This window comes from Leiobunum rupestre, chromosome 4, assembly GCF_980474605.1.
Source record: "Leiobunum rupestre chromosome 4, qqLeiRupe1.1.hap1, whole genome shotgun sequence".
Lineage (NCBI taxonomy): Eukaryota > Metazoa > Arthropoda > Arachnida > Opiliones > Sclerosomatidae > Leiobunum > Leiobunum rupestre.
The window spans coordinates 39,502,413-39,527,222 of record NC_143387.1 but is presented as its reverse complement, the minus strand read 5'-3'; the positions used below and the strand labels follow the sequence as shown (position 1 = coordinate 39,527,222).

The 24,810-nt window shown below is 35.3% G+C and overlaps 2 protein-coding genes across 3 annotated transcripts; one reads left to right on the top strand and one right to left on the bottom strand.

Moving 5' to 3' along the window:
• Positions 1–1,462: 1,462 nt before the first annotated feature.
• LOC149947739 (uncharacterized) lies at positions 1,463–7,032 on the top strand. Of its 2 annotated transcripts, XM_090173919.1 has the most exons (4): positions 1,463–1,570; positions 2,901–3,070; positions 4,102–4,152; positions 6,902–6,981. In XM_090173919.1, the coding sequence occupies exons 1-4, from the start codon at positions 1,480–1,482 to the stop codon at positions 6,959–6,961; spliced, it is 372 nt and encodes a 123-aa protein (XP_090030045.1). In that variant the 5' UTR covers positions 1,463–1,479; the 3' UTR covers positions 6,962–6,981. The 2 variants fall into 2 exon arrangements, with proteins under 2 accessions (XP_090030045.1, XP_090030046.1); XM_090173920.1 differs by lacking the exon at positions 4,102–4,152 and having other exon boundaries at positions 6,902–7,032.
• A 1,864-nt stretch (positions 7,033–8,896) lies between these two features.
• On the bottom strand, positions 8,897–22,164 carry LOC149947738 (mitotic checkpoint serine/threonine-protein kinase BUB1-like). Its single transcript, XM_090170956.1, has 14 exons — positions 21,875–22,164; positions 16,745–16,804; positions 16,060–16,401; positions 15,821–15,987; positions 15,515–15,708; positions 14,244–14,347; positions 13,520–13,558; positions 13,026–13,255; positions 11,665–12,352; positions 10,078–11,050; positions 9,915–10,004; positions 9,695–9,852; positions 9,333–9,564; positions 8,897–9,130 (listed from the first exon to the last, which is right to left on the bottom strand). The coding sequence occupies exons 1-14, from the start codon at positions 21,988–21,990 to the stop codon at positions 8,897–8,899; spliced, it is 3,627 nt and encodes a 1,208-aa protein (XP_090027082.1). The 5' UTR covers positions 21,991–22,164.
• Between the last annotated feature and the right edge of the window lie 2,646 nt (positions 22,165–24,810).

Here is a 24,810-nt window from a genome sequence, read left to right as displayed (position 1 = left end):
AAATTAAAATTTGCATTTCCGTTTTTAAGGAGAGAGTTCAGGAAATTTTTACGTTTAAAAGCGGAACCTAAACACTTGTTTCGCTCTTGAAACGAGATTTTAGGAATGCGTTTCCATAGTCCGTAAACTTAGCGAGAATACGTAAACTTTCGACGCGAGAGGTCCGACATTCTCTAGAATCCCGCGCACTCTACAAAAAAAAATATTTCAGAAATCTTGAAATCAACTTAAAAACGTCAAAGCCCCTTAACATTTTAAATCTCGTACATAAACTTGGCCAGTGTCCGACCCCTAGAATCGGTTTTACCAAATAGGTCCATTCCGAAGGATAGTGGGTTAAAATTCTTTTTCTCCATCTTGCGAAGACTCGCTTCCGTTACATGTACATCATAACATCATCTTTTCCGGCCTCTTCTCTACCAATCTTCCAAGCTTATAGGGAGTATGAACTAAATCGATAAATCTCCCTACTGTTTGTTTTTAACGTAATTAGCGCCAATCGCCTCTAGCTTCTGTTAAACCTGGTGGGAGCAATGTGCAATTCCTTGATCCACTATAAACATGGAATTTCATACTCCCTTTAAGATAAGACTCGCTTCAACCGCGTCATAACGCGGTTGAAGCGAGTCTTAACCAGATGATTGGATGGTAATTTTCACCCACTGACTTTCGGAATCGACCTATTTTTGTGAAACTAGATTGGATAAACGCGTATCTATAGAGCCACGAAGATGAAAAAAGAATCGGTATATAATTTTATTAATAAGTGTTATAGTTTGTTGGTAGGTTTTCTTTTTGACATTTCCTAATATTTCCGTAATGTAGTTTATCTAGGGCTTATACGCAATTCCTATTTTCTCCAAACCGTGTCTTTGTAAGAAATCAAGGTTCCGTGCCACTTAAAGAGATCCGAGCCCCGGGCTATTGATCTTCGCTGATGTTAGAGATTCAGATCGGAAAATTTCACTCGTACGGAAAAAGCGCGGTGAAGAGGGATTTTATTACGCCAATGATTTTATCGTGTTAATTTGGTTGTTTTAACTCTCATCCTGAACTAATTAGGATTATTTGGATTAAAATTCTCGTTAGAAAAGCAAAATGGCAACAAATTTGGTCACCCGATACGCGTTGTACCGATACGTTTTATTATAAATCTTAATCTCTCATATTGCGGAAATTGCGGTAGTTCGGGGCCTCCCGCTGCAATGAAACTGTATTCCCGTACCTCGTTTACGCATCGATATAAATTGTCAGTTCCGTATCGGGAGGCAGTTATATAAAATGGGGGAAAAAACCCGTGTGAAAAGTTATACAACCGAGTCAAGGAAATGAAGGAATTATTTCAAAGTGTAAAGATCAATGACGTTAGTGTTTTCCACGTACAAATTCAAAAGTCAACGAGTCCTATTAAAAAATTAAATAACGTATTTCGTAGCAATACCGCGATAGATTAAATTTCCACACGGCAGTAACGGGAAAATGACTACTAATTTTATGAAGTTACTTTTAATCGCGTTTTTTGCCGCAAATCTGTTAGATTTCACTGTTTGTAATGTTCACGTACTTTGCCGTAAGTAGATAGCGGTAATATGATCAGATGTTCATAACAACGCCTTAGACATCTACCGAGATATACTGGGGCGGACTGGCGACGTTTTATTCAGGTGGGCAGCGTACTCTCCGCGCCCCAAACCACTATTAACACTACCTTTTTGTCTCTGGGTCTCTTAGTGGTGACTAGAAATTGAATCAAATATTTTACTAGATTAGCTAGCTCACGGATTACAGACCATTTTCCATAAACTTTAAAATCTCTGGTAAAAGGTCATAAATTAAAATTCAACGTTTATCACGAAACGTCAGGCCCGTAGCCACGGGGGGGGGGGGCATTCGGGGGCGATGCCCCCTCAAAAATAAATGTTGCCCCCTCAAATGGAATTTTGATTCCCCCCTTGCCCCCTCAATTTAATCCATTCCCCCTCAAAGAATATTCTCTGCCCCTTCATCTGTATTAGTTTTTTAAACTTCTATTCGTTGAAATTTTCCTTTTTTCCTTTTGCACCACTTGTCTTTGTCTAAGGTTTAGATCGTTATTTATAGGTAACTACTTCTTAATAAAATACTAGTTGCAGAATGCTCTGCTTCAGAAAGCAAGGTTTTTTTTTTTGTTAAACACCAAAAACATTTCACGGTGCCACTTATGTTAATTTTCGAAATTAGGTAACGAAAAAAATGTGCCCCCTCACAAAAAGCTACTGCCCCCTTAACGAAATTTTTCTGGCTACGGGCCTGCGAAACGTATCTCGGGTCAGATGTCAAAACACGAAAACCAGTGCCTTAACCATCTAACAGTGATCCCGAGTTATCGTACCATAGACTTTACCCTCTACTAGAAATGAATGTTACCGTCATTAGAGTGTCTGATATCTACTGGGCTTTTTATGTTAAGCTTGAAGGCATATTAACAAAATCGGGTGTCATTCGTGCAGTGGCGGCTTAAGAAGACTGGGTTCCCGGGGCGGCGGCAGTGTTTTGTGACACCCCCCAGGACCGTGCAGAAGTTTTCGCGGGTCCGTCTTCTTCGTTCTGATTTGCACCCCCCCCCCCCTTCGCGCTTCTCCGATGGCACCCCCTTCTGCCCTGGTACCCGGGGCGGACCGCCCCCCCCCTTAGGCCGCCACTGCATTCGTGAAGCTGATCACTCCCGTAATCGATTTAGCATTATTCGGTTTCATGTCATTTTATAAAGTAAAGTCAGCTATCATATAGATCATAATCACTGTGAAGTATCCCCGTGTATAGCATTTCCAGTGAAAAATTTCTATTTGAAGAATATAAATTTCAAAAATAAATTTTAAAATCGCGTGAAGAATTGGTTGTTTGTTTCCTTTTTTTTTCAGAATCCTTACCTAGACTGAAGGACAACCTTTTTTCGTTTCTGGATTGTTGCGAAACTGACAAACGATTCGAGGCCACTCAAATTAGGGGCATGATATACGCTTGCACCAATGCAGTTAATTTGAAAGACGCCAAAAAGAAAGTGTGTGACGGACAGCTCAATACTAATAAAGTAGGAGATCATACTAGTCACTCTTTACTATTCACTTTATTATTATTATAACCAGAAGTTCATAATAAACCTCCTTCCAGGAGAAGGGTCTAAACGTTAAAAACGTATAACATGCCGCCGGAAACACAAAATAGTAAAATACTCGTCGAATAGTCGAGTACCCGATGAATTCGGCGGCTTATTCGAGTACCCGAGTATGTAAATTTTCGATTATCGATAATCGACGAGTATTGCATTTTTATTAATCGAGTTACGAGTTCGGGTACCCGACCTAAGCCACGTTCACACTTACCCATAGAATCGCTTCGTTTAGATAACTAGTTTCCAAAACCAGCGTGAGAAATCGCTTCATGTTGGTTCGGGAAGCAACTCGTCCAAGTCGGTTCGCTTAGAATCGCTTTCAGAACGATAAGGCGGGCAAGTAAAATTACTCGTAATTTCCAAAATAATGGGAATAAAATTCTAAATAATGTCAAATAATATTACAGTATGTATAGTAAACATGATTAACTAATTGTTTTGGGATACATTTTAGTATTTTCAAAATTCTAGTCATAATTTGAAATGGCGTTAAGCCTTGGCTCTAAGCGAACCGGGGTGAAGCGATTTTGCACGTGTGAACCAAGAATTATCGTCGGCGGTCAAAACTGGCATTCAAACTGACCTAAACTGGGTTTTAGGCTCTAAAAAAATGTCGGGTACTCGCACTAATAACATCTCTTTTACGTAATAGTCTATGCTATCATTGAAGAAGTAGATACTCAATTTTTGCGCTAGATTGGAGATTTTTACAACCATTATGTTAGGAATTGTTTAAAGCGCACGCAAAAACATGAATTCTTATCGACGCACTATTTTTTGGTCGATCTTCTGCCATTTCAAACGCGCACGTTTGGGAGTCTCAGCTGGCCAATTTCGTGAAAACGATGTTACAAGGCAATAAAACACGTTGTTAGATAATTCTTCCGAATGGGGTTTGTTGTAAACTTCCGTTATAAGCAATAATTGAAATGCGTCTATATTAAATCTAGGTGGAAGAGTGCTTGGCTTTCAAAATGAAATTAAACATGTTCGCTATTCAGGTTAGCGGTGTTCTCTTGAAAACACTTTTATTATTGTTTGCTGGTATTTTGCTATGACTTTATGGAGGTCAACAAGGGACCGCTTATAACAGCATAAATATGTTTTATTTGTCACTGAGACACAACCTTTCGGCCCGGGTGGGAAACACATATTCCAAGGAAACGTGTAATTTCGAATAAATCGCCAAACCACCATATCACGGCTGAAAATGAATCTAGTTTAAAAAACCTTGCTATGCCGTAATTTATAATTTAGCATAAAAATTGGTCAAAAATACTGTTCCTAAAAACATTGCGTTTTTAAATTGGGAAATTACTCTCGAACGCTCTTTAAAGGGCATTAAACCTCTAGTATTTCAGTCACGCCCAAGGATTCCAAACCTGGTCGCTAGCTCCTTTGGTTTTTGTTAATTGTACTTTGTAAATAATAACTTTTGACTATAGACGATATATTATTGAATAATAAAGTTTTTTAGCCGGCCGGTGGTGTGCCTCTTCAGACTCGCATGTTTTTGGTTGCTGCCAGGGCCGTGCAGAGGGGGGGGCAGGGGGGCAAAATCCCCGGGCCCCGGGCGAAAAGGGCCCACGAGGGGGGCCCGTAGCTGTAGGGCCCATCGAAGAAGCTCAAGGGGGGGGGGTGCAAATCAAGATAACTTGGGAGAAGTTTTCAGGGCTCAAGGGGGGGGGGGGTGCAAATCGAAGGGGCCCGCGAGTAAGTTTGCCGCGGGCCTCAGGATACCTCTGCAGTATTTAAAAAGGTAGAGACAGGAAACTATATAAGTAAATAATTGGAATGTGTAATGACTAAGGTGGCCCTGATGATTCTCATAGAAACTTACTTTCATCGCTCCTAAAGGGAATAAAACCTCCAACGCGTTCTTTACGAAAGACCCCAACAATTTTAGGGATGATCCCCACAATAAACCACTTAGCAGCGCCAGAATTATAAGAGCCATTGGTAAGAGCGACCAATATTGGAACTCTTTGGGGGCGACAGAAATACTGGAGGTTATATTCCCTTTAAGTACGTGATTTTACGCGGAACTAGACCAGTTTCTCGAAAAATAATATCAGTGTGAGTATCCTTCTTTTTCTTTCCGTGGCTAGACGTTGCCACAGTCGCACGAACCACTCCTATCACAGGCCCCACAAAGTAACGAATACGCCTATGTTATACCTAGGAGCAACAAATACACTCCAAACGAGGAGAAAGCCACGTGTTTTTAGACGCGCATTTTCGTGTGTACATTTCTCATTGGCTAGACGCTTTAGCACCTGCCATCGTCGGAAGGAAAAAAGCTCGGAATATGTCTTCCCCCTCGCCCGTAAAACGCAAGAAAGGGCGTTCTCCTTGTGGTATATTCTAAGAATGTATTTATTTGTACTTGGAGAAAATGACTACGTTGAGGCGAATTTTAAGATTTACTCGAAGAATATGGGATAAGCTCCTAAAAAATCAAATTAGCCCGGTATCTCTAAACTGATGTCTTCCTCACCCACTCTGGCTACTCAGCTACTGGGGAGGATCGTCTCGAAATAGTCGGTCTTTCTAGGTATAAATATATTCATTCTTGGTTATGCACTCATGCCTTTTTTCCCCAGTTCGCCACTTTTAAATTACCCTCGGGTTTTTGGGCAGCGGATTAAGGAAATGGGTGTTAAGATGAAAATTAAACAGGTATAAGATGGCGTATTTCTCCCCTTCAGTAGTAGCTCTTTTTATCCAAGTGGGCTTGTAGATTTTCCTGATGGTACCACCCTGATTTTATGGAAGAGCTGGTTCAGTTGTGGTCTAAAAACAACTTAGACCTACGTTATTTTATGAACTTATAATATTTATAAATGAGATTATTTAAATAGCTGGTAATTTTAGATTTAAGAAATTTAATTTAACATTTATAGAATTATAGTTAGTATTTACAAGGTTTTTCTACAGGGCTTAGCGGTTTTTAACCCGTCAATTGATAGAGAGGTAGAAACACTCGTACGGTATTAACACATTAAATGGATTTTTTCCCTGAATTTCTGAACATTCCTCGCATTTTTAGTTTTTGCGGATTTCAGGAATATGTTTAATGGATTTCTAGATTTTTTTCGATGGTTTTGCGATTTGCTGATCACTCTTCTTAAGGCCTTTTCACACGAGCCAACTTTTTGACCCAACTAGATGAGTCAACTTGAGTTTAGTCAACTAGTTGGTTCGTGTGAATAAAAGTTCGATGAGTTGATCCACCAAAAAAGTAGGCGAGAAAAAAATGGATCACTGATCCATTTTTGCTGGCTCAGCAGTTTGATTTGAAAAGTTGGCTCGTGTGAAAAGGTCTTTACACAACTAATTACAGATATAGCATTGCCAAAAACTGTCAGTTTCCCACGCCTGTAATCGGTGTACAGATTTTTAGGAAGTGTTGTAAATCCCAGAGAGCGGGCTGGTTTTGTATTAGAGAGCCCCGAGAATTCGGGTTTTTACCACTTACCACAGTAACCACGAGAATGGATGGGAAACCGCCTGATTTCTTATTTTTCGTTGGTTAACAGGTAGAAGAGGTAATTTTTGAATCGGGGATGGGAATTTCGGGATTGATACGGTAATGGTAACGCTTCTGTTCCAAAAGCAGCCCTTTATTTTGTGCGAAAGTTCGACCTCTCAGATTCAATTATTATATTCATAAAAGCTTTATTTTTACCGACCAGATTTATAAATTAAAAAAAAATTCATATGACGGAATAATGTATTTATTTTTTTCAGAGAAATTTGATATCATATCTTCCGCACGTGTTGGTGAGTACAATACTGCTAATATTATGAAACCAATGTATAAAGAAGCCAAAGTTACTGTTCTACTCTAAGGATACTGGGAAGCAGAAATTGAGGGTGGTGGTTTGACAAAAAACACAAATTGCATCCCAATTGGGGCCTACTGCATGTCTCCACCTAATTATCACATTAGGACTTTCTCTGTCTCAGTGTATTTATCTACGGCGCGTAGGTGCGTAATAGCGAATTTATCCAGTAACCTTGCCGGGAGTGTACGAATCGCATAATGCATTTCTAACGTGAGCATTTTTATTTTCCCTCAAAACGGGACATAGTTAAAACACTACAGGTTACCACTTCCTAACCTAAACAGACCACAATACGCAAATATCAGGAACGAATTGCAATGAAAAACAATCGCAATACACGTCAGACGGCGCGCCAGTGAAGTACACGGTGACGGGACCCGCGGGTGGCGGGCGAGGTGACCTTTGCCCGCCCCGCCGCCGCCCACTTCGTCAACCAAGTGCCACTCATTACTTCACTTAAACGCGTGATAGTTCGATACTATCGGAGACTCTTCACTGAAAACGGGACAATTGTGCGTCCCGAAGCTTTCCCCGTGGACACCGGGACGGAGTACTGAAAAAAGGGACAGTCCCTTTCAAAACGGGACGTATGGTCACGTTATGCATTTCTCAATAGTCCACAGAACGGTAAAAAAAATCGGAACGAATTTCAGGTAGATCCTGCCATTCCGTCACGTAACTCAGACCTATCTTCTCGTTTCCCAAAAAATGTGATTATATTGCCCACCCTCAAAATTTAAACGGTTCTGTGGCCCTTTAATGTTAAGTTAGGCAAATGCTACTCGTTTTTATGAACTTTAATAAAATATTTTCTATTTCAGACTTGCTTCCAAAAAAACCTGCCAAAATGAAGTAAAAAAATATCTTCTCTAAATGCTTATTCGAACCAGATGTGTACTTTTTTTGGGAATAAGAAATTTTTTTAAAACTAAGTTTGTACTTTTTAATCATATAATTCACTTTAATTTTAAAATACCAAGTTGATAGCAGTGATTGGCTAAAAGAGAGGGACGCCAATTTCACCTCTTAAATTAGCTCGAAAAGAGAGGGGCGCCATTCTTTTCAAGCTTAATTAAGAGATGGGAGGCAATTTCCTTTCTTTTCGAGTTTAATTAAGATATGAAATTGCCTCCCCTTTCTTTTCGAGTTTAATTAAGAGATGAAATTGCCTCCCCTTTCTTTTCGAGTTTAATTAAGAGATGAAATTGCCTCCCCTTTCTTTTCGAGCTTAATTAAGTGATGAAATTGCCTCTCCTTTCATTTCGATTTTATTTAAGAGATGAAATTGGCGGCCCTCTTTTCGACTTTATTTAAGATATGAAATTGGCGCCCCTCTCTTTTCGACTCTATTTAATAGGTGACATTGGCACCCCTCTTTCAGAATTTGTTTAAGATATGAAATTGTCGCCCCCTCTCTTTTCGACTTTATATAATAGGTGAAATTGGCGCCCCTCTCTTTACGAGCTTGTTTAGGAGGTTAATTTGGCGCCTCTATCTTTTCGAGCTTGTTTAAAAAAAATGCGGGAAATGACGAGCGCCGATTCAGACTATCAAACGAGCACAAAGCCTCAGAATAGGTGGAACAATTTGTTCCTTCTTAAAATGTAAGTTGTAAGCATAAGATCAGAGTTGGAGGTGAGGGGGTTGCGAGAGGGAATTTTTTTTATTTAGATCAAACTAACCTTATTTTGTGATCTTCTGAAAGGGGTTTAAGCTTTAGACAATAAAGTGAGTCACAGCAGTGCTAAGGAATAAATAGTGGCACAAAAGTGATAAATGTCCTTTTATGGGTAAAATATTGAAGAATTACCTATTACAAAATCATAAGCAATAATTAAAAGAACTTAAAATTTTTATTAAAAAACACTTGGTTGCTACAAATAATTCAATTTCACACTTATTTTTTGTTCAAAATATTGTTCCATTTGAAATTCCAGTGTTTAATTAGTGAGGTATAAGAAGAACCTGACAAAATAAATTCTAACTCTTGGATAAAAGGTCCTAATGATGGTATTTTTTCACACGATGGAATATTCAAAAACGTTGTAAAAAGCTTGTTCCAAAAGTTTTGCTTCCAATACCTTTTAATTTTATTTTTAGTCTCCCATATGTTTTGTTTATTTTTGTAAATCTGGAGGAATAAATAAATTATGCGAGAGTACCCAATGAACTAGTGACGGACAGTGGTGTACCAAGGAATAATCCGGTTTTCTTCATCAAGAAAATTTTTTTAAATGTTTTTGGGGCCAACCATTACAGTGCTTCCAGGTTAAAGTTGAAAACTTTGCCCCTCCATTGGTACACCTCTGGTGCTGATATCCCTATTTACTTACTTCCATGTATTCTGAAAAGAGCATTATATGTATACATGCTAGAAGTCCAAAAAGGTCTTGCTGATAAGTCCAAGGATTTTGTTCAATCATTGCTGGACACTGACATCCATCAGTTTTAACACTTTGGTTGAATGTTGTTCCTTCTTTATACATCGTCATATCGATGGCCATACCAAAGTCAATTAGGCGAATTAAAGATACTTTTTTGAAATTCAAACAGGAGGGACCAGGTCTAGAAATATAAAGTATTTAAAGGCACTACCAAGGTTTTTTAGGAGGGGCAAAATTAAATTAAACCAATTTGCATAATCACTTACTAATTTTATTATAAAAGTAAACAAGGCTTTTAATTTGTAACTTACATATTCATGAGCAAGATATTATCTGGTTTGATATCAACATGTATTATTTTACAACGGTGCACATGGTCCACAATTTGCATCAGTTCCCAAGTTAAATACATGACTAATGGTTCCACAAATAAAGTATTTTGGTTTAGCTTATTAATATTAACAATGTCCTTGAAAAATATTAGCAAATTAACTTAAGCAAAACACCTAAGTAAAACGTCTGTGTTCTTACCAATAAAGATCCAAAAGGAGAAAATTCTGTTACCAGTACACTACCATTGGTGAAAAAATAACCCTTATCATAATATAAAACTGAATCTCTCTGTGATTAAAAAAAGGACAAAATAAGCTATGATCAGATTTTAAAATATAATATTACTATAAAATACACGTACTATATCAATATTTGGTTGTGGTAGTTCTAATAATCTTCTGAACAGTTCATTTGTAATGAAAAATTCCCATTCATTAGGTTTTCGATTTACTTTCAAAGCAACTATTTTGTTATCCTTATTTTTTGCTTTATACACAGAGCCAAAACCTCCTTTGCCTTGTAATGCTGTAATTTCATAATCATCTTCACCAATTTGCAAGGTAGAAGCTGCAGTTATATTTGGTAGTTGTTTATTGAATGATTTATAGCCAGGCATGTTTTCAACAGAGTTTCCTAATCTCAAACACTTTTGATAGACCGCTGTTGAGAATACATCATCTGCTGTTATTTTTGGTTGAAAATCTTCCCGGTTCCCAGTTTCAGATTTAAAAATTTCACAAGCTGGTTCGGGATTTGTATCTGCACATTCGGGGGACGCGTAATTTTTAGGCTGTAAACTTTTGGAAAATGATTTTGGAGCAAAAACGCTGCTGTTCCTGGTTGTATGAGAGGTTGTATATCCAGAACTGCTAGAGGACGATTTACTAATTTCTCTACTTCTTTCCATAATTGGACTTAAACCAACACCCAAACTCATTCTGTTTGTTTTTTGTTCAGTTGAGATTTTCTTGTTAGCTTTGGCTTGAGGTTGTACAAATTGAGGTGGTTCAGTGGGTTCAGCTGTAATTTTAAGATGGTCCAGTGCAATTGTGAATCCGTCATCTGGAAAAGCCGGTGTTGGATGATAAGGCAGCATTGATGGATAAGGGGTTGAACTCATTTTCGAGACTCTTTTACTTTCATTACCCTCAGGAAAATATACAGATTTCGATTGTTCTAAAGGCACCTGATTTACATCATTTTCATCTAAGTCTATGCTAGTGTCACTATCTTCACTAGATTCTTCTTTAAACATAATATTCTTCGATAACACTAGTACACCAGCTAGTTCTCTTTTCTTCTGAGGATACACATTCTCATCATTACCTGGTGGACTGTTAAATAAACCATCAGAAAATTATTAATACTCTTACAAAAAAATAGGAACATGAGTACGAAGTTATTCATATTACTGAGAATGTACAAGTTTACTTTCCAGTCATGCTGCACTCTCAAATAGTAATCCTCTATGTTTATAATTGTAAAGCGTAATATATTATAATTTGTAAGGTTTCAATTGTGCTGAATTTAACAAATTAATTTTATAATTCTATATAAATAAACTCAATTCACGTCAAGAAATATATATTTTAAAACAAGTAACTAATATACAGCATTACGGTTTCAATTTGAATAGTGCTTTTCAGTCAGGCATTGGCAGTATTTCTTACTTCTGTAAACAGTTTGACTCGTACATTATCAGTAGCCTATAAAGATTCTTGGTGACACTAATTGGCTAAAAGACGATCTTAGGTAATTTTAAAGGCAAAGTCGTCACAACTGCCCCAAATCTTTATAAAAGGGGAAAAACCTTCAAAAGCTCAATGTTAAAAAAATTATTACAGAGCTAGCTAAGCCAAAAATGGAGGAATGTAAATTGAATTTTAAAATATTCTATAATGTAAATGTAATTTGTTTAAGCTTAAATTTCACAAATAATATATCTTACATGTTTTCCTTCAAACTATCTTCTATAGAACATCTATTAAAGGTAGGTTTGTTGGATTTAGAGGCTAAATCTTGGTCATCTTCACAATATATTTTGAAATTAGGCGTTTCTCTGTTATTAGAAAATTGAGATGCAGCTTTATTTTCGTCTTGATTAAATCCAGGATTTCTGTTCTCTTTATAAACTTCAAAAGGATAATTTTTGTCATCTTCATAAATTTGAAAAGGCGGATTTTTAATGTCCTCGTATACTTCAACTACCGCCTTTTTCTTATCCTCATAAATTTCAAATAGGGGATTTTTCTTTTCTTCGAAATTTTGAAAATCAGTATATATTTGAAATGGTACGTGCTTTTCCGCTTGAATTTGTTCAGTTTTTAGAGAGTTTGAAATCATTTTATATTCCGGTGTTTGAGAATGCTTCAGGGAGTCATCAATAGTAGAGTTTTTGCTTCCTTGTCCAACTAACGTTGCATTCCAGAGATTAATAACATCACGAGTGACTGACCTATTAGGACTGGATTTTTTAAATCCTGTTTGAGCACTCAGATTGCCACTGTCACTGCAGATGCTCGAGTGATGAGAGCTAGAATTATCTTCCTTTTTGACCTTGTATTGAGTTGAAGAATTGCTAAATTGGGAATCCGGAGTTCCTTTACTTGAAGGTGAACAGCTACCTGAGCTTGCCACTGAAAATTTTCAATTTATAAATTAAAAAGCGACTTAAAAGTTAGTTTACTAATATTTCAATACCAATGTGCCAGCAATAATTAAAATCAATAGGCCCGTAATTACTTTATGAAACGCTAATTTGTAGGTCAGTAACTTAATTGTGCCAGGGCCCTCACTCAAATCTAAATTTTTTTTATAGGAAAATAGGATTATATTTCTAAAATTATAGGACTTTCTTTATAGGACTATTTTTACAAAATTATAGGATTTTATAGGACTACATATGCTATTTAATTTACTAACTTTATGCATTTAAAAACAAAATCTATATTTAGAGAAATAAATCTTTGATTTTCACTTAAAAAATAGAAACTATTTAACCATTTTATCACAAAAATATACTAGTAGCTAACCATGTTAACAATCTAACAACAAAAGTATAGACGACTTGGTATAGGAATTTATCCTTTAGCTAAATCTAGCAATTTAACTGAGTGGTTGGATTTTAAATGGGCAAAATATCAAAATAATAGGATTTTATTGGACTTTTGGGGGATTTTGCTAAAAATATAGGATGTTATAGGACATTTTTGAAAATATAGGATTTTATAGGAACTATAGGACCTCTGGGGGCCCTGCATTGTGCAAAATAGTAAAATACACATAACATTATTAGGTCTAACTGCTTACAGAATAGCTGTTGCTTTAACTGCGCTATTTGTTGTTGGTATTGTAATTCCTTTTCCTTAGCCACTTCATCTTTAGCTTCTTGAAATTTTCTTTCATTAGCAATCCATGAAGCGGCTCTGATCTCCTCAAAAGACATTTCCTTTGCACCACCATACACTTTTGCAGTGTTATACATAGGCTTAATATTGGTATTTGGTACATCAATTGCCATGTTGGTGCGTTTTTTCACTCTAAAAATTTTTTTTAATTAAAACTAATCTTTTAACAAATTTCCTTAAATGTAGTAAAACATTTGGAAAAATGCTGTTTTTCGGAGTATTTTCAAAAGATTTTATAACCGATTTTTATTTTAAAATTCTACAGCTATAATATAACTAATTTATTAATTATCCCATATTTTTATAATTATCAATTTTTATACTTCATTTTAACATTACTATAAAGTATAAACCAAAAAGTAAATTATTATAAAATTATTTAAGGAAATACCTTACCCTAAAACTAGAGATGTTTCAGGTAACTTCTTTGGAATCCTTCAACGAAAAATAAAAAAATATATACTTAAAAAAAATCAAAATAATACCGATAGATCAACATTAACGATAAGTCATTGTGGTAAGGGTTCCTATAATTGGTTAATACAAAGAAGTAAACTTACTGTGTCTTTAGATTAGTTTTAATTAAAATCTAACATATTTTAGCAATATTTTTTCTTTGATTGTGGGTGCTAAAAAACACATAACTCAAAGAACCAATAAAAATTATACAAAATCATGCACTTTTCTTAACAAGTTATGCTCAAGAATTTGGGGTCTATTTGATTAAATAATTAAGTATGGTCCTTTGATTAGTATTCATTAAAGTCTGATGTATTTTAGCAATGAAAAGAAATAACTGCGTAAAACATCTACGATGTTATTGTTTTTATTTTTTAGTTTTACATTATTAAGGCTTTGAAAACAAAAAACTACTCTTAACCAAATTCTTCCTAGACCAGTGGTTTTGAAACCACGTAACTTGGAACATGGGGTGGTTTTTCAGGGTTCCATTTAATTATTTTGGTATCTCTGTACAAAACTATACAGTTAAATATAGATTTCATTTTTTGTAATTAAATGACATGTGGTAAGTTAAACCTCTTGGACTTTAAAGCTTTCAGGGGTCGGATATTTTATTGGATGCAATAAGAGCAATTAGATATAAAAAAGAACAACTTACTCAGATGAATTTTTACTTTCATCAATGTGAACTAAAAAGCCTGGATGCTTAGACATAGTCTTTCCCACAGGGACCACTGGTATCTTTTGTTCTCTTTGTGACAGCTATGGTGATAATTTAAAAAAAATAGAATCTATATTAAACACTTACAAGGAGACGACCCGAGGTGTAACCCACCCATTTTGCTTTAAGTAATTTTGATAAATGATTAATAAATATGGTAAGTAAGTACAGTTTAAGTTCACGGCCTGATTGGTAAATCAAAATAATTTTACTGAACTTTTCAGTTTCACCCAATTTATTGAAATTGATCCAATTTAGTCAAATATATCTGAATTAACTTACCCTAGCTCGCTCGCATTTACCCAACGACAGAATAATTCACCCAAAAATACTAAAATGTTCCCAATTTATATATTTTTAGTTATTCATCTTATCATATTTAACTCGCATTTACCTAAAGTAATATTTTTTTAATTTAATAGCATTTACCCAATTTAAGTCTTTGTCCAATTTAGACAAATTTACTTAAATTAGTCGTAACTTACCGAACTTTACTATCTATTACCGAATTTAACTCTGATTTTCCGTAATATATTAACATTACCTTAAATTATCAGTATTTACCCAATTTAATCGACTTTGTCCAATACAGACGAATTAACTCAAATTAATTGAAATTTACACGTTATTATATTGCCGAATATTTATCGCATTTAACATAAATATACCAAAATTTATTCGGTTTTTCGGGTTTACCTAATATTTTGAAATTGGTCCAATTTATCTAAATAAATTTCTATTTTGTTAGTTTAATTAGCAATTATTCACAAATATTTGAACTTACCTCAATTTACCCTACCTCGCTCGCTATTACCCAACGACGTACTAATTCGCCCAAAAATAGTCTCTCTTACCCAGAAATACAAAAATTTTCCCAATTTACACATTTTTTTTTAAATTAAAATTTTTGAAATATGTGATTTTCCTATGTTAAATCACAGAGAAATTTGGATTTGGTGTTGTCAAAAACCTTTTCGGTTGCCATGGCAAAACGAAAGCGCAGCTTAACTTTTCCCTTTGGGAATTTTGAAGTTACGTTAAGGTCTACTAATTCACAAAGTTTAAGCGAAATCGGTGGGTTACACCTCGGGTCGTCTCCTTGTTAGTGAAGGAATTGGTTTTGACGTGAAACAAATATAATATTTATTGAATGGAATAAGAAATATTAGTAGGTGACTGCGACAAAATGTATGATAGGCCAAGCTTACTTTAACATGACTCCATTTTCCAGCTGTTTGTTCATTTTCTTTGCAAAGCTCATCTAGTGACTGTATACAAACATTTGACTCTGTAACTTTCCTACTTGCACTAGAGTCATCGTCACTATAAATTTGAAACTTTGAAGGTTTGATATTAGTTACAGACGTCTTTGATTGCTGTTGAACAACAGCATATGGCAAGTCTGTAATCAAATTTTAAAATGTAATAGCAAATTACACTGGGACCCCTGTCAGTACACCCCAAAAAGAAAATAGAAAATCACTATCAACACTACATTTAAAATTCCTACATACCAATTTTGTTAGAAACTCTATTTGCTGGTGCTCGATGTTTATATCCAATAGGTCGCAAACCACACAAAACCTGCCTATCTCCCACTTCATCTGACAGAACATTTGTTGGTAATGAATTACATACATCATTGGAATTCATATTACCAGCCAATTTATAAACTATGTTGCTAAATTTTAAAAAAAGTAATTCAATGCAAATGTTATCAATTCTATGTTAGGGGACTAATGACAGTCCTTACTTTTGTAACGATTTGAGCATTTCAATTGGTTTAGAACCTTGATTAATAGCTTGTTCCAAAATCTTAAAGGCTTTCTTGGTATTCCCAAGTTGATTTAACTGCCAGGCCCATTCGTAATAAAACCTAGCAGATTCAAATCCAACTCCCAAACTTTCCATTTTGTCAAATATTTCTAGCTTGCCACCATTTTGCATTATGTACTTGAGCAAAACCGATATGAAACGTTCATCATTGTAGTACTTCTTTTCATTTATAAAGTGTTTCATACACTGATTAATCAGGGTGTCCAAGTTTCCATGTTTTCCACCTTGGGGAAAATTCTGCTCAGCCCATGTTATGTACCTACATACATCACAAATTATTGGGACAATTGTCATTTTCTTATGGTGTACGTTTTGAAAAATTATTAATACAGACGGTTGTTTATTTTATACAAACAGAGGATTTATTTGACGCCTTCACCAAAGAAAGGATGATATCGGGGGTGTATCCATATACTTTTATTTCCCCAGCCTGACAAAGCGTGCTATAACACATTTTTCTTTTCCCAAGTCTGACAAAGCCACCTGTCTTTCAGTTTAATTATAAAATTCTTTGTAAATACACTATACCTTTGAAATAGCTATGGAAAATTCTATAATGATACACCCCCTCTAATCAAAACACCCTTCAAGTTAATACTTACTCATGCCAAATTTCCATTTCATCTCCACCTTCATATTGACGCAATTGTCTTTCATATTCGCTGTAATAAAAACCAAAAATGTATTTCATTTCAAAATCGCTATTATAAGGAAATTAGTTTGAATTAATTCTGGCTTAATCCAAATAAATCTCTCTCTGTAAGCCTCATAAGAAAATATTTAAGGCATAAATGCTTTGATTTTTATGGAAGATATTCACACACTTTCAACCTAAAAAATGTTGAAGCGTATAACTTATATGGAATATTAAACGTAACAAAAACAAACCAATAACAAATTAAAAAAAAATTATGTGACCAGAGACGAATGTACATGGTTCACCATGTTAATATTGAACTTAAAATTTTTAATTGCCATGTGAAAAATATATTGCAAATCCTCCCAGCTAGCAGTAGCAAAAATTGTAAATTATTAACGTATGGACTTCCATGTTGAGACATTTAAACAGTTATGTACAGTAGCGGCGCTAAGGGTGGGCTGAAGTGGGCTTTAGCCCCCCTGCATTTCTGAGAGGGGCCACATATTTATATTAAAAGGGCCACATTTATATTTAAGAGGCCACATATTTGAAATTTCTTTATGTTTTTATTGCCAAGTAAAGTTTTTCGGGGGGAAAAATCTTTAAAAATCCATTAGTTTACTCAAAAAGATAGTAGACCATAAACAGATAGATTCGGGAGGCGAAGGGAGCGGAAATGGAGAGAAAGTTTAATGAACAATTGAAAGAAAAGAAAGGGGCTTGAGGGAATTTCGGGAAATACCCCAGCGGGCATGCACGTCAATGCTCGGATACAAGCTCAGAAGGGGGTCCAGTAAACGCGATGATAGCCACAACAATAAAACGACCTTGCTCTTCTCTCTTCCTGGAAAATTCTGCGGTTTTTTCGATTTCACCACTTTTGCGAAATATGGTCAATGCCAGGCTCGACCGCTAAGCTGCTTTTTTTTTAAAAGATTTCTTTCCATTTCGTCTTGAGCTCCAGAACGAGTCAGGTCTATTTTGAAAGTCTTCCTCGAATTTTAAGTCTTTAGTCTTTCTGTTCTATTATTTTGGCAAGAGCGGACTTCTACCTCCTCGAGGTTTAAAGACGCCCTAATGCGCTTGTTTAAAATATAAACACTTAGCTAAATGACTAGTTGATAGTTTAATTTTATTTCAAATTATTTCAACAGCCTTTTAAAGGCTAATTAACTATTAATAATTAATTTTTCCAAACAGCCTTTTTCAAGGCTAGCTAACTATTAGTAGATATATATTTTGAAAGTCTTTCTCGAATTATAAGTAGTTTAGTCTTTTCTGTTCTAATATTTTAGCAAGAGCAGACTTCTACCTCCTCGAGGTTTAAAGAAGCCCTAATGCGCTTGTTTAAAATATAAACACTTAGCTAAATGACTAGTTGATAGTTTGATTTTATTTCAAATTATTTCAACAGCCTTTTAAAGGCTAATTAACTATTAATAGTTAATTTTTCCAAAAAGCATTTTTCAGGGCTAGCTAACTATTAGTAGATATATATTTTCCAAACCGCATTTGTCAAGGCAAATTACTATTATTAGTTATTTTTCTAATATCTTAGAAACTTAGTCTTATTATTTACTAAGATAAATATTCCTCGAGAATTAGAAGGATTTTAGAGATACATTTTAGATAATTATATCCGATAAATTTAACTATTTAAGTATTGACAAATTAAAAAAATTTGTAGAAATGAGTGGGAGAAAATTTCTGTCCGGAAGCCAAAGTCGCAAAAAGCGAAAAGCCAGTCAAGAATTTTTAAATTCTCAAAAAGGGGCTCTCAATAAGTACTTCAAAACATAAATTCCAGTCTTAGAACCAACTCAATTAAATGCAATTGCGAACAAACTTGACTTACTAACCACTACTGAATCTTTAAAAAATCAACTTTCCCACAACCAAAACAAATCGCTAGAATCCGAACCAAAACAAAATAGTACTGACAATAAAATAAGCTTATTGAAGGACACTATAGGGGTTCATGTTGAAAGTATAATCTTTCAACTAATAAATCGAACAATGTTATAAATAAACATTCTATGTTGCAAACGAGTCAAAATGTTTTCGATAAAGTTGTAGAAGGCATTGAAGAATCAGTTATTGATAATATCTTAATAGGAGCTCCTAATGAAAGTGAATCAAACAATTCCAATGACATTGCACTTTCATTTGTCGCTTCCAGGAATTCCCGAGAACTCCATGAGAATAGCAGTATCGTGCACCATTTAACTCCTGCTCTATCTGATTTAAATGCAACTCAAATTATTCCTGACATTAGTATCGACATGGATTCTCCACTCGCTCAACCAAGGCTCTTATCATTTCCCCAAACGATTATTAGGGGTCAAAAACAAAGTTTCAATAGTATTTATTATGTAAAATGTCCCTTTTTGAAATATTCTGTAGAAAACGACATGGTATACTGTTTTTGCTGTCGTCATTTTCCAAGCAGTGGTAAAAAAACATATTTCACAACTGGTTTTAAAAATTGGAAAAATATGAATGAGAAATTTCACGAACATTTTACTTCCGAGAAATCGACCCACCAATTAGCGGAAACGAAGTACATACATTTTTTACAGTCTAAGAAACGAGGAGCTGTAACTTCACAGATAAATAAGCAACACCGTTTAGATACTATTCGAAACAGAGAAGTTTTATCCGCCCATGTGCAAATTGTTTTAACATGCGCTCAACAGGATATCGCGTTAAGAGGGCATCGAGAGAACGACGATCAGCAAAATCGTGGAAATTTCATTGAAATCCTAGAATTGTTAAAGCGCATTTCACCTGACTTAAAGAAAAAAGTAGATAGCATGCCCAATGTAGCAAAATATACCCACGGATCAATACAAAACGAGCTTATTAACACTAGTGGTGCACTTGTTCAAAGAATGATTATTCAGGATATTAATGATTTGGGTGGTTTTTACGCAATAATTGCTGACGAAACTAGGGACAAAGGCGGTGTAGAACAACTAGGTGTTTGTGTTCGATTTACCACCACTAAGGGAGAGGTTCTTGAAAGGTTTTTGTCTTTTGTTGATTTACATAAATTTGACGCTGAATGTTTATCTTCCGCGATTATTAATATTCTTTTATCAAATGGGCTAAAAATATCAAACTGTGTAGCGCAAACATATGACTGAGCGAGTGTAATGAGTGGAAGTAAGTCGGGAGTGAACATTAGGATTAAGGATGCTGTGGGTGGGATGTGTCCATATGTGCACTGTTACGCCCATCGCCTAAATTTAGTTTTGGTGGATACCTGTAAGAATGTACCAATAATTCGTGAAACACTTGGTTTGTTACAGGCAATTTATACATTTCAAAGTAATTCGTCACTTCGAAGTGAGTATTTTCAAGAGGCCCAAAAAGAGCTTGAATACGATGTAATATTAAAATTACCCCAGAGTTGTGACACTAGATGGTCCAGTAAAAAAAAATGTATACATTTTTTTAGAACTAGATATAATGCTGTAGTTTTAGCTTTAGAAAACTTAATTGAAAGTGGCAAATCTGAGGAAGCAGCCGAATGTAGAGGGTACCATTCCCAGCTTCAAAATTTCAGCATTTTATTAATGGTCGTAGCATTAGATGAGATTTAAGGCGTAACAAATGTGTTGTCTGAATATTTGCAAAATCCAAAAGTAGTTATAACTCAAGCCGTAGCAATTTGCGGTGTCACAATAAAAAAGTTAGAAACAGGCCGAAATTCTGAAAGATTCGATCAAATTTGGGATGTTGCGAAACAATTAGCTCTCTCAGCCTCAATTCCAGTACCAGAAAAGAATAGTTCCGTCAAAGTACCCATGAAAAGAAAAATTATTCAAAACAAAAGGTTAAAAGGTACCATAATAACGGGTACTATAGGAAGTCGGGAAACAGAGTTCAAAACTATTGGCGACCAACTTAAAGCAACTTATTTTGAAATTTTAGATAGATTCGTATTAGAAATGAAAAAAAGATTGTTAGAAAATTGTTCTATTTATGAAGAACTTTGCGCATCAGACCCAAATTCGAGCGAGTTTTTGAACGTTGAAAAAATTACTGCGTTTTGTCAAAACTACAAAAGATTTAACTTTGAAATGGAGTCTCTGAAAAATCAGGTCAACGTTGCTAAAATGTTATTTAGTACTAAAAGCGGTGAAAACAAACACAGAAAGTTTGCAAACGCAGCTTGAAACCAATGAATATCTTAAACCTCAAAATTTGCAAAATGTTTCGGATTGCTATAAATATTTATTGACATACGAGAAGGCATTCCCAGATCTCGTAAAATATTTCCAAATTGTATTATGCATACCTGTTGCTAATACTATTTCAGAGCGTAGTTTTAGTACACTTAATAGACTCGAATCATTTTTAAGAACAACAATGTCTGAAAATCGATTAACAAATTTAGCCTTGCTCTCTATAAATAGAGATTTATCTAATAGGTTAAGAGACAATCCTTTGTTGGTTGTTGACGAGTTTAGTAAAAAAAAGAGAAGAGTGCAATTTATATTTTGAGTTAAATTTTCAAATTTTTAAATATGTAGAAGCTATAAGAGACATATTGGAGAGCAAGCCACAGCTGCCACCAAATTATAAGGGGTAACTAAAATGGTAAGGGCCACAAAATATTTAGCCCACCCGTGAAAAAACCTTAGCGCCGCTACTGGTTATGTAGGACTGTAGGTTGTAACTTTTGATGGTGGGGCTCTATGCAAAATATTATATTAAAACTAGTCTTCACTGAAAGACAATATTATTAGATAAAACATCCATCAGTAAACTAGATTTTCAATTTTGGGGCTAATAAATACAATATAGGAGTTCGTCTGATATCACTAATTAGCTGGCATGACTTAAGTATAAAAATAGTGAGAGACAACATATACTTTCATGGGAACACAACATGTAACCATGGTCAACATGTAGACCAAAGGCTTGGTATAATTTTCCAAGCCTATAAACAAACCAATGAATTCCAATTTTGAAAATATCGTCTGTTGTGAAAAAAATTTCGAACACCAAGTTTACTCTCATTCGAAGTACAATGTAATGTAAACCAAATATTGGAATTTTTAACAAATGTAAAATTATTTCTTACTTTTGTTTTTGCAAAATAACCTCCAATCTAGGTGTTAATGCATCTTGCAAGGAAGTCATTTGGCGTCCATTTATTAATGGCTGTATATTCTCCTTAGAGTGTTCCCAAGCATCCATTATAATTTGTTTGATGTTATCATTTAAAATTTAAAAATATAAATATAAGACTGGTTCAACACTCCCTTTGAGGCTTTAACTATTCAAAATCTAAAATGGTTTTCTCTTCAATGCTCTACTTAAACTGGAAAAACCGTTTACCGCATTACCGTTCTTCATTTCAAAGGAGGCGCTGAATTACACAAACCACATGCTGACTAATAAAGGACTCTAACGTGACTGTCAGACTATAAAATACTATTTTCCCAAGGTTCGTAAAAGTGCATGAACGCTATTTTCCCAAATTCGCCTTTTATTGTCGAAATGTGTAATGGAATAATTTTTGTCACATTGGTACGACAAAAATTATTTTTTATATTTCAGTCTGCTAGGCAAAACCATAGAAATCGGATAACAAACTAGAACGCTTAATCGAATGGCTGACAAGGTACCGATTAGATTCTTGGCTAAAACGACAGTAACGCCATCTGCGCTGCCTAAAGAGGCGCGTTCGCGCGTAACTTGGTTAAAAGTTTTCCCCCACCCCATTGAAATTAATGTAAAGTTGGCGATAATTAAACGTTAATTAACCTACCAAATGATATAAGAAATATTCCACTGACAATTTTCCCGTTTATATGAACTTAAACGTAATATTAAATCGTCTTGAAAAATCGTTTATTGCTTTATAACATTCAAAAATAATATTTTCCCGCACCATGTAGATAACCGAGCATCTGCTCGTCTAGGTAAAGTTTGTGTTGTCAACGCGTGTATTAGAAAGCAAAGTGAGATTTTAGAAAGTAGGTTGTAATTCGGAACGATATTAATACTTTTCACGAATTTTGTCATCGGTGAATTATAAATATGACTTGAAATAAGTTTCAAGGTTTATTTAAAAGCTAGTTTAATAACTTTTCATCCATTGGTTCGTTCAGAATGTATCTTTAAAGTAGACGAAAATTTTAAGGCGCGGAATCTTGCCCAGTCTTAAGCCTCGGTTTAATCTACTGCGTATTTTGAAACGGAAAAACCCGATTACTATCGTAGAGGCTTGGAGGAATAAAACAAGTATACAGGAGTTGCGGAGAGCTGCGAAATCGGTTTCGTCAGTGACCGTGATCTTGCGCGATTCGGAGGGGTTCAAACGCGACTAGCGCCAACTGCATTCGGGATTTTGTAACTATTCTCATTTTATAGCATTGTTTTCGCGTCGTCTGGTTTGTTTTATTCCTCCAAACAAATACGAGTCATTTTGGAAAAAGGTGTAAAGAATTTAGAAATGTTTCAAAACAAACCAGACGACGCGAAAACAATGATATAAAATGAGAATAGTTGCAAAATTCCGTATGCAGCTGGCGCTAGTCGCGTTTGAACCCCTCCGTCTCGCGCGAGTTCACAGTCACTGACGAAACCGATTTCGCAGCTCTCCGCAATTCCTGTATACTTGTTTTATTCCTCCAAGGTAGAGGTGGGCAAAAATTGTGAGCAGCTGTCCAACATGAACGCTCATAATTTTTTACCTTAATTTTTCAAGTGAGCGAGTGTTCACGACAGGCGATCTTATTTTATCTATCTTCAACTGAGCAAGCTCAGGGCAAACGCAGAGTAGTTTTTTTCACTGGCTGACAAATCACGGCGCGGTGAGCGAGATCGGCCGATCAACGGGCTAATCTTTTCACTTTTGAGCGATAATCCCTCTAGCGGCGCGGCAGTTTTTCAGTTGAAAGCGAATAGCGGGGCGTCGAGAAATATCTCCCCGATTGACGGAATTGGATGTTCAATTTTGAAAACTAGTAGAGGGCGAATCTTGATCACGCTGAGCAATGGCGTGGTTTTTTCCTCGAATATCGTTCACCGGGAGGCGAACCTTCATTGAAAATATTTGGTTTTCTCATCGATTTGTCTATTATTTTTTTAATAAGTGGCCGTTCGAATAATTGTTTACACAACGATTTGTCTATTCTAAAATTGGAAATATCTAGGCGGTAATAGAAACATTACTGTTATACTTTAAATATTCCCCACTTTATAATTATTAAGCCTAGTTCACACTGTACAATTATTTGGGCCACTTAATTGTATCCAACTATTTGTAAGCCGGATAATTGTATAGTGTGAACGGAAAAAGTGGGAACAATTGTTACAATTGTCCTGTTCATTGTATACACTTTTCTTCCTTACAATTAGTTTGATACAATAAAGTGGGCCAATTAATTGTATAGTGCGAACTGGGCTTAGAATACAGTGGCATTATTGGTTCTTTTTGTGATTTTTGTCGTCCCCCCCCCCCCAAATTCGTCCCGGAAACGTTACAATGGTTAACTTGTTCTTTATCATTGTTCGGAATGAATCGGAACCAAGCTTTAACAATGCAAAATATACAATAAAAAATTTCTGGAAACAAAAATGTACACAAAAAATAAAGTAGTCCATGGGCCACGGACATAAGGTCGCCTGCAAAGATGAAATTAAACTTATCCATATAAAATGTAATAATAAAGATTAAATGATATATAACATTAACAAATATATATAAGTTTAAAAAAATATATATTTTATTCTAAATAATTTATATTTATATTTATATTTATTATTAATATTAAATAAATTAATTAATAATAATCAGCTTGACCAATATCCATGTCGTCACTTCAAGAATAAATCATCGTACGTTGTGGGTTGGGCAACGGCTATCGCGAGCGCGACCTAAATAAACGGTGGGCGGATGGTGTAGACACCAGGCCTGTAGCCAGAGGGAAGCCAATACGGGCGTGAGATGTTTTACGCGTGATCTAGCCATTCTTTGGACTCAACCCCCACTTGTCCAATGTTGTGTAT

Bases quoted from the DNA above. Each gene is read 5' to 3' on its own strand.
- LOC149947739 (XM_090173919.1), top strand. From the start codon at position 1,480: ATGACTACTAATTTTATGAAGTTACTTTTAATCGCGTTTTTTGCCGCA. The intron at 3,071-4,101 runs GTAGGAGATCAT...TATTAAATCTAG, and splicing joins GACAGCTCAATACTAATAAA to GTGGAAGAGTGCTTGGCTTT. The intron at 4,153-6,901 runs GTTAGCGGTGTT...TATTTTTTTCAG, and splicing joins TAAACATGTTCGCTATTCAG to AGAAATTTGATATCATATCT.
- LOC149947738 (XM_090170956.1), bottom strand. From the start codon at position 21,990: ATGGATGCTTGGGAACACTCTAAGGAGAATATACAGCCATTAATAAAT. The intron at 16,402-16,744 runs GTAAGTATTAAC...TGATGTATGTAG, and splicing joins GAAATGGAAATTTGGCATGA to GTACATAACATGGGCTGAGC. The intron at 15,709-15,820 runs GTATGTAGGAAT...ATTTGATTACAG, and splicing joins TAGAGTTTCTAACAAAATTG to ACTTGCCATATGCTGTTGTT.